The sequence below is a fragment of the Pristiophorus japonicus genome, chromosome 26 (genome assembly GCF_044704955.1).
Source record: "Pristiophorus japonicus isolate sPriJap1 chromosome 26, sPriJap1.hap1, whole genome shotgun sequence".
In the NCBI taxonomy this organism is placed as follows: domain Eukaryota; kingdom Metazoa; phylum Chordata; class Chondrichthyes; family Pristiophoridae; genus Pristiophorus; species Pristiophorus japonicus.
In genome coordinates this window covers 11,582,067-11,592,057 of record NC_092002.1, presented here as the reverse complement: position 1 = coordinate 11,592,057, position 9,991 = coordinate 11,582,067, and the positions used below count along the sequence as shown (strand labels likewise).

At 51.4% G+C, this 9,991-nt stretch overlaps 1 protein-coding gene across 1 annotated transcript in view; it reads left to right on the top strand.

Annotated features, from left to right (window-relative positions):
- Positions 1–883: 883 nt before the first annotated feature.
- LOC139239039 (calpain-2 catalytic subunit-like) overlaps positions 884–9,991 on the top strand; it is a 57,080-nt gene continuing 47,972 nt past the window's right edge. Inside the window, exons 1-2 of the mRNA XM_070867544.1 lie at positions 884–1,114; positions 2,111–2,180. Coding sequence (XP_070723645.1) covers positions 884–1,114; positions 2,111–2,180 — 301 coding nt within the window. The remainder of the gene's footprint in view (positions 1,115–2,110; positions 2,181–9,991) is intronic.

Here is a 9,991-nt window from a genome sequence, read left to right as displayed (position 1 = left end):
AGGGAGGGGGAGTGAAGAGGGAGGGAGGGGGAGTGAAGAGGGAGGGAGGGGGGAGTGAAGAGGGAGGGAGGGGGGAGTGAAGAGGGAGGGAGGGGGGAGTGAAGAGGGAGGGAGGGGGAGTGAAGAGGGAGGGAGGGGGAGTGAAGAGGGAGGGAGGGAGTGAAGAGGGAGGGAGGGAGTGAAGAGGGAGGGAGGGAGTGAAGAGGGAGGGAGGGAGGGAGGGGAGTGAAGAGGGAGGGAGGGAGGGAGGGGAGTGAAGAGGGTGGGAGGGAGGGAGGGGGGATGAAGAGGGAGGGAGGGAGGGGGATGAAGAGGGAGGGAGGGGGATGAGAGGGAGGGAGGGAGGGGGATGAAGAGGGAGGGAGGGAGGGGGATGAAGAGGAGGGAGGAGGGGGATGAAGAGGGAGGGAGGGAGGGGATGAAGAGGGAGGGAGGGGATGAAGAGGGAGGGAGGGAGGGGGATGAAGAGGGAGGGAGGGAGGGGGATGAAGAGGGAGGGAGGGAGGGGGGAAGAGGGAGGGAGGGAGGGGAGAGGGAGTGGGAGGAGGGGATGAAGAGGGAGGGAGGGAGGGGGATGAAGAGGGAGGAGGGAGGGACCAAGAGGGAGGAGGGAAGGAGTGAGGAGGAGTGTGGGGGGGAGTGAGTGAGAGTGGGGAGAGGAGAGGGAGGAGAGAGGGAGAGGGGAGTGGGGAGGAGGGGAGAGGGAGTGGGGAGGAGGGGGGGTGGTGGAGGCGGAGGAGGAGGAGGAGGAGGAGAGGGGAGGAAGAGGAGGAGGAGGGAGGGGCGGGTCCTGTCCCGCGCCGCTCGGGGAGTTCAGTGATCGGGAGGTGGAACCGCTTCTTGCTGCTCGGAGGTTCTGGTGACCTTGCTGTGGGTATCGCTAATGGGGAATTCCGATTCCAGACCCAGACCCGGACCCGGACCCGGACCCCTCTACCTGGGGCCCCGGGCCGGGAGCCTCGAACACCCACTGCCCTTCCGGAACCAGCAGTTCGAAGCTATCCGCAGCCACTGCCAGCGCTCGGAGAGCCTGTTCGAGGACCCGCAATTCCCCGCTCACCAGGAGTCTCTGGGCAAGAAAAAGGACCTCAGCATCGAGTGGATCCGAGCCACTGTGAGTGAGTGCGGGACAGAGGGACTGGACCAATGAACTAGACTGGACTAGGCTAAACTAATGGACTGGACTGGGCTAAAATGACCTGGGTTGAGGTTACGCTGATTTGAATTGTCAAGTTTCAGTCTGGTGATTCCAGAGCCTGAGAACGATTTCTGGACTTACCGATATTTAATAACGCACGGATTATTTCTGTTACTGCCCTACAATACAGAAAACATTTCGGCAATGATAGCGCTGTTTCATACTGTTCTTCGAGAATTAGAACCTTTCATTCTTGCGAGTGTGTCAGTATTTACAGGTGGTCCCCGGGAGTGTGTCAGTATTTGCAGGGGGTCCCCGGGAGTGTGTCAGTATTTACAGGGGGTCCCCGGGAGTGTGTCAGTATTTACAGGTGGTCCCCGGGAGTGTGTCAGTATTTGCAGGGGGTCCCCGGGAGTGTGTCAGTATTTACAGGCTGGTCCCCGGGAGTGTGTCAGTATTTACAGGGTGGTCCCCGGGAGTGTGTTAGTATTTACAGAGGGTCCCCGGGAGTGTGTCAGTATTTACAGAGGGTCCCCGGGAGTGTGTCAGTATTTACAGGTGGTCCCCGGGAGTGTGTCAGTATTTACAGATGGTCCCCGGGAGTGTGTTAGTATTTACAGGGTGGTCCCCGGGAGTGTGTCAGTATTTACAGGGTGGTCCCCGGGAGTGTGTCAGTATTTACAGGGTGGTCCCCGGGAGTGTGTCAGTATTTACAGAGGGTCCCCGGGAGTGTGTCAGTATTTACAGGGTGGTCCCCGGGAGTGTGTCAGTATTTACAGAGGGTCCCCGGGAGTGTGTCAGTATTTACAGAGGGTCCCCGGAGAGTATCAGTATTTGCAGGGAGTCTGCGGGAGTATACGTTTATTTGAGGAGTTCGTGGGAGTGTATCAATGTTTGCAAGTAGCCCTTTACACAGATAGGTTGAAAAGTACAATACCTGTACTAAATTGCACCACTCATTTCAATTTCCAGAGACTCTTTACGAACCCGCGTTTTTTTGTGCAGTCAGTCAGCACCACCGATATCTGCCAGGGAGAGCTTGGTAAGTGATGCCGACCATGAGATTCACTCAGTGAATCCTTTTCTTTGTTAAGTTTATAGAAGCACCTGACTCCTTTAGCTCAAAGTTGCCCTCACAATGCCTGTTGCATGGTGTGGTGCGATACCTGATGCGAGGCTGTAGCTGGGAGCAAGTGCTTCCCTTTGTCTCAAGGGTATAGCTGGAGAGGAAGGGGTGTGGGGAACATGAAGAATTTTGAAAATAGAAGGTGTCATGTATGTATTCTTCATGTAACTGTAACCTTCATGTAACGACACTCTATACACCTAAGAAATGCACACATTGACCACGGGGTGAACATGTGGGAGACACTCCTCACCTGGTCATCCAGGTATTTAAAGGGAGGTCCCACGCAGGGTCATCACTCCTTGGTCCTGTGAATAAAGGTACAGGTCACAGAGTGACCTTGTCTGCAGTACATGCCTCGTGTTGATTTACAGTCGAGTGCAAGGCCACAACATTTGGCGACGAGAAACAGGAATCAACGGCTCACGAGAATGGCCACCGGTAGCACAGAGGAACGGTACTGTGTTGGTGAGGACTGGGACGATTTCGTTGAGAGGCTCCAGCAGAGCTTTGTCACGAAGGACTGGCCGGGAGCGGCAGCGGCTGACAAGCGAAGGGTGCATCTACTGACCAGCTGTGGACTGAAGACGTACACGCTGATGAAAGACCCGTTCATACCCGAGAAGCCGGCGGACAAGACCTTTGAGGAGCTCAGCAAACTGATCGGTGAGCACCTCAAACCGACGAGCAGTATACACATGGCCCGACACCGTTTCTATACGCACCGCTGTCGGGAAGGGCAGAACACACCGGACTTTGTTGCGGACCTTCGGCGCTTGGCCAGCCTCTGTAAGTTCACAGACGCCTGCAGCGGGGAGATGTTACGGGATTTCTTCATTGAGGGCATTGGTCATGCCGGGATTTTTAGGAAGCTAATTGAGACCAAGGACTTGACCGCGGAAGCAGCGGCGTTGATGGTTCAAACCTTCATGGCGGGGGAGGAGGAAACCAAGATTATATACGCGCGCAACTCTGCTCCCAACGTGGCGATGGAGCAGGGAGTTAACATGGTAAACGCGACTCAGAACGCCGCAGGCAGGCAAGGGCAATTCGGCACCATCCAGGCAGTAACAGACTCTAGAGTGGGTCCTCAACAGAGACAATGGCAGGTTGAACAGACATTTACACCATCACAAGGGATAATACGTCCCGGGATGGGGCCATTGACACCCACTAACAGAGTGTCTCTTTGATTACTCTTGAGCAATCAGAGAGGAATGCCTGGTAACAGCTCTTTTGTTCACAACAATCTCAGCACATGCTGGAGGTGCGGGGGCAGACATGCTGCAAAAACCTACAGATTTCAACAATTTATCTGCAGAAATTGTAACTGCAGTGAACATTTAGCCAGAATGTGCAGGCAGCCCGCAGCGAGGCTGGTTTACGAAGCATATGAACCACAAGAGGGGTCTGCAAGGCAGGGATATGCCTGGGACACAGCAATGGATGCTGAAGTTCAGCGTGTTCAGGTGGCAAACATCCACAGCTCATACACAAGAACGCCACCTATGATGATGAGAGTACTGTTAAATGGCATCCCGGTACGCATGGAGCTGGACACAGGAGCCAGCCAGTCACTTATGAGTGTCCAACAATTTGAGAAACTGTGGCCACTCAGAGCTAGCAGGCCCAAACTAGAACGCATTGAGACGCAATTACGGACGTACACCAAAGAGATCATCCCAGTGCTAGGCAGTGCAATGTTGGTGGTCACACATAATGGATCAGAGAACCGACTGCCACTATGGATTGACCCGGGAAATGGTCCCACACTCTTGGGGAGGAGCTGGTAGCCGAGATGAACTGGAAATGGAGGAATATGCATGCCATTTCATCTGTGGAGCGAAGTTCATGCTCACAGCTCCTACAAAAGTTTGAGTCACTATTTCAACCTGGTGTCGGTACCTTCAAAGGTACCAAAGTAGTGATGCGCATCACCCCGGACGCCAGACCAGTGCACCACAAAGCCAGAGCTGTGCCGTATGCGATGCGGGAGAAAATTGAGAGTGAGTTGGACAGGTTGCGAAGAGAGGGTATAATTTCGCCCGTTGAATTCAGCGACTGGGCAAGCCCCATTGTCCCTGTCCTAAAAACGGATGGCTCGGTCAGGATCTGTGGCGACTACAAGGCCACCATCAACCGAGTGTCACTACAAGACCAATACCCGCTTCCGAGAGCAGAGGATCTTTTTGCCACGCTGGCAGGCGGCAAGCTGTTCACCAAATTGGACCTCACTTCGGCCTACATGACCCAGGAACTGGCCAAAGAATCCAAGCTACTGACCACCATCACCACGCGCAAGGGGCTGTTTCTTTACAACAGGTGTCTGTTTGGCATTCGTTCAGCAGCCGCTATCTTTCAAAGGAACATAGAAAGCCTGCTCAAATCCATCCCCGGAACAATTGTATTTCAGGACGACACCCTTATAACGGGTCGAGACACCGAGGAACACCTCCACAACCTGGAGGATGTGCTACGCTGACTCGACCGGGTAGGCCTGCGACTAAAGAAGTCCAAGTGTGTGTTTTTGGCCCCAGAGGTCGAGTTTTTGGGCAGACGGGATCCGGCCTACCGAATCCAAAACGGAGGCGATCCGTCGCGCACCCAGGCCCGGCAACATATCGGAGTTGCGTTCATTTCTGGAACTATTGAACTATTTCGGAAACTTTCTGCCGAACTTAAGCACATTGTTGGAGCCGCTACACGTGCTCCTGCGTAAGGGTTGTGCTTGGTTTTGGGGGGACTGTCAGGAACGGGTTTTCAAAAGGACAAAGGGTGTTAAAAAAACAAGCCTGAAGGCTTTGTGTCTTAATGCAAGGAGTACCCGTAATAAGGTGGATGAATTAACTCTGCAAATAGATGTTAACAAATATGATGTGATTGGGATTACAGAGACGTGGCTCCAGGATGATCAGGGCTGGGAACTCAACATCCAAGGGTATTCAACATTTAGGAAGGATAGAATAAAAGGAAAAGGACATGGGGTAGCATTGCTGGTTAAAGAGGAGATTAATGCAATAGTTAGGAAGGACATTAGCTTGGATGATGTGGAATCTATATGGGTAGAGCTGCAGAACTCCAAAGGGCAAAAAACGTTAGTGGGAGGTGTGTACAGACCTACAAACAGTAGTAGTGATGTTGGGGAGGGCATCAAACAGGAAATTAGGGGTGCATGCAATAAAGGTGCAGCAGTTGTCATGGGTGACTTTAATATGCACATAGATTGGGCTAACCAAACTGGAAGCGATACGGTGGAGGAGGATTTCCTGGAATGCATAAGGGATGGTTTTCTAGACCAATATGTCGAGGAACCAACTAGGGAGGAGGCCATCTTAGACTGGGTGTTGTGTAATGAGAGAGGATTAATTAGCAATCTCATTGTGCGAGGCCCCTTGGGGAAGAGTGACCATAATATGGTGGAATTCTACATTAGGATGGACAATGAAACAGTTAAAACTTAAAGAAGGGTAACTTTGAAAGTATGAGGCGTGAATTGGCTAGGATAGATTGGCGAATGATACTTAAGGGGTTGATAGTGGATGGGCAATGGCAGACATTTAGAGACCGCATGGATGAACTATAACAATTGTACATCCCTGTCTGGCGTAAAAATAAAAAAGGGAAGGTAGCTCAACCGTGGCTATCAAGGGAAATCTGGGATCGTATTAAAGCCAAGGAAGTGGCATACAAATTGGCCTGAAAAAGCAGCGAACCCGGGGACTGGGAGAACTTTAGAACTCAGCAGAAGAGGGCAAAGGGTTTGATTAGGGCAGGGAAAATAGAGTATGAGAGAAAGCTTGCAGGGAACATTAAGACGGACTGCAAGCTTCTATAGATATGTAAAGAGAAAAAGGTTAGTAAAGACAAACGTAGGTCCCCTGCAGTCAGAATCAGGGGAAGTCATAAAGGGGAACAAAGAAATGGCAGACCAATTGAACAAGTACTTTGGTTCGGTATTCACTAAGGAGGACACAAACAACCTTCCAGATATAAAAGGGGCCAGAGGGTCTAGTAAGAAGGAGGAACTGAGGGAAATCCTTATTAGTCGGGAAATTGTGTTGGGGAAATTGATGGGATTGAAGGCCAATAAATCCCCAGGGCCTGATGGACTGCATCCCAGAGTACTTAAGGAGGTGGCCTTGGAAATAGCGGATGCATTGACAGTCATTTTTCAACATTCCATAGGCTCTGGATCAGTTCCTATGGAGGGTAGCCCCACTTTTTAAAAAAGGAGGGAGAGAGAAAACGGGGAATTATAGACCGGTCAGCCTGACATCGGTAGTGGGTAAAATGATGGAATCAATTATTAAGGATGTCATAGCAGCACATTTGGAAAGAGGTGACATGATAGGTCCAAGTCAGCATGGATTTGTGAAAGGGAAATCAAGCTTGACAAATCTGGAATTTTTTGAGGATGTTTCCAGTAGAATGGACAAGGGAGAACCAATTGATGTGGTGTATTTGGACTTTCAGAAGGCTTTCGACAAGGTCCCACACAAGAGATTAATGTGCGAAGTTAAAGCACATGGGATTGGGGTAGTGTGCTGACGTGGATTGAGAACTGGTTGGCAGACAGGAAGCAAAGAGTAGGAGTAAATGGGTACTTTTCAGAATGGCAGGCAGTGACTAGTGGGGTACCACAAGGTTCTATGCTGGGGCCCCAGCTGTTTACATTGTACATTAATGATTTCGACGAGGGGATTAAATGTAATATCTCCAGATTTGCGGATAACACTAAGTTGGGTGGCAGTGTGAGCTGCGAGGAGGATGCTATGAGGCTGCACAGTGACTTGGATAGGTTAGGTGAGTGGGCAAATGCATGGCAGATGAAGTATAATGTGGATAAATGTGAGGTTATCCACTTTGGTGGTAAAAACAGAGAGACAGACTATTATCTGAATGGTGATAGATTAAGAAAAGGGGAGGTGCAACGAGACCTGGGTGTCATGGTACATCAGTCATTGAAGGTTGGCATGCAGATACAGCAGGCGGTTAAGAAAGCAAATGGCATGTTGGCCTTCATAGCGAGGGGATTTGAGTACAGGGGCAGGGAGGTGTTACTACAGTTGTACAGGGCCTTGGTGAGGCTACACCTGGAGTATTGTGTACAGTTTTGGTCTCCTAACTTGAGGAAGGACATTCTTATTGAGGGAGTGCAGCGAAGGTTCACCAGACTGATTCCTGGGATGGCGGGACTGACCTATCAAGAAAGACTGGATCAACTGAGCTTGTATTCACTGGAGTTCAGAAGAATGCGAGGGGTTCTCATAGAAATGTTCAAAATTCTGACGGGTTTAGACAGGTTAGATGCAGGAAGAATGTTTCCAATGTTGGGGAAGTCCAGAACCGGGGGTCACAGTCTAAGGATAAGGGGTAAGCCATTTAGGATCGAGATGAGGAGAAACTTCTTCACCCAGAGAGTGGTGAACCTGTGGAATTCTCTACCACAGAAAGTTGTTGAGGCCAATTCACAAAATATATTCAAAAAGGAGTTAGATGTAGCCCTTTCTACTCGGGGGATCAAGGGGTATGGCGAGAAAGCAGGAATGGGGTACTGAAGTTGCATGTTCAGCCATGAACTCATAGAATGGCGTTGCAGGCTCGAAGGGCCGAAGGGCCGAATGGCCTACTCCTGCATCTATGTTTCTATGTTTCTGTGTTTCAATCGGGCGCGGAACCTGCTTTGTTCTAATAAGCTGTTGACCCTGTACAACCCCTGTAAGAAATTGGTTTTGACATGTGCTGCATCATCCTATGGGGTTGGATGCGTGCTGCAACAGAGTAATGATGAGGGCCAACTCCAACCTGTGGCTTATGCTTCCAGGTCGCTCTCCCAAGCAGAAAGGGGATATGGGATGGTTGAAGAGGAAGCACTCGCATGTGTCTACGGGGCAGAAGTTTCGAGTTAGAAACGGACCACAAGGCGTTAACATCCCTGTTGTCCGACAGCAAAGCTGTCAATGCCAATGCGTCAGCTCGCATATAGTGATGGGCTCTCACGCTGGCTGCGTATGACTACACCATACGGCACCGGCCAGGCACCGAAAATTGCGCTGACGCGCTCAGCAGGCTTCCACTGGCCACCACTGAGAGGGCAGCGGAGCAAAGCGCTGAGATGGTCATGGCTGTCGATGCTTTCGACAGCACAGGCTCCCCCATCACAGCCCGTCAGATCAAAACCTGGACAAACAGAGATCCCCTCCTATCCTTGATAAGAAATGTGTCCCGACTGGGGATTGGGTGCCCGCACACGGAGCATACCCTGAGGAGGTCAGACCGTTTCACAGACGGATGGATGAACTCTCCATTCAAGCCGACTGCCTACTATGGGGCTGCCAGGTAGTCATGCCCCAGAAGGGAAGGGAAGCATTCATCAGAGAATTCCACAGCGAGCACCCAGGCATTGTGCTAATGAAGGCCATTGCCCGGTCACATGTATGGTGGCGGGAATTGATGCAGACCTGGTACATTGTGTTCGCAGGTGCACGACGTGTGCTCGGCTGGGCAATGCCCCCAGGGAGGCCCCGCTCAGCCCGTGGCCCTGGCCCACCAGGCCATGGTCACGTATTCACGTAAACTACACGGGGCCCATTCATGGGGAAAATGTTCCTCATTGTGGTAGATGCGTACTCGAAATGGATCGAGTGCATCCTATTGAATTCGTGAACAATATCCACCACTGTGGAGAGTCTGCGTGAGGTCTTTGCGACCCACGGCTTGCCGGACATCCTGGTTAGCGACAACGGCCCGTGTTTCACTAGCTATGAATTCCGGGAGTTCATGTCGGGTAATGGCATCAAACATGTCAGGACGGCACCGTTCAAGCTGGCTTCCAATGGCCAGGCGGAACGTGCGGTCCAAATCATAAAACAAGGCATGCTTTGGATTCAAGGACCCTCCCTTCAATGCCGCCTATGGCGCCTCCTGCTGGCCTATAGGTCCCAACCGCATTCGCTCACGGGAGTCCTGCCAGCGGAACGACCATGAAACGTACACTTAAAACTCGGCTGTCCCTCATTCATCCAGTCCTGTCAAACATTGTTGAGGGCAAGCGCCAGTCCCAAAATGAGTGCTATGACCGTAACTCGAAGGGGAGACGTATAGAAATCGATGACCCTGTATTTGTCCTTAATCACGCTTTGGGGCCCAAGTGGCTCGAAGGTACTGTAATTGGCAAAGAGGAGAATAGGATCATAGTGGTCAGACTTAACAATGGACAGATATGCCGCAAGCATCTGGACCAAGTAAAAAAAAAAAGATTCAGCATGGACACTGAGGAACCTGAGGAACATCATGAGATGCCACCCACACCACTGCCAGAGAACGAGCAACAAGAACCGTCAGCAGCATGCACAGTCCCTGCGGTCAGCCCGGACGAGCCGGAATCACCACAGGTGACAGAGACGCATACCAAGGCTCAACAACCAGAGCCCCAACTGCGGAGCTCCACGAGAGAGCGTCGACCGCCTGAAAGTCTCAATCTTTGACCCAAAGACGTTAGGGGGGCGGTGATGTCATGTTTGTAATCTTCATGTGACTGTAACCTTCATGTAACAACACTGAACACAGTATACACCTGAGAAATGCACAACTTGACCACAGGGGGTGAACTTGTGGGAGACACTCCTCACCTGGTCATCCAGGTATATAAAGGGAGGTCCCACGCAGGATCATCACTCCTTGGTCCTGTGAATAAAGGTTCAGGTCACACAGTCTGTGCCTCGTGT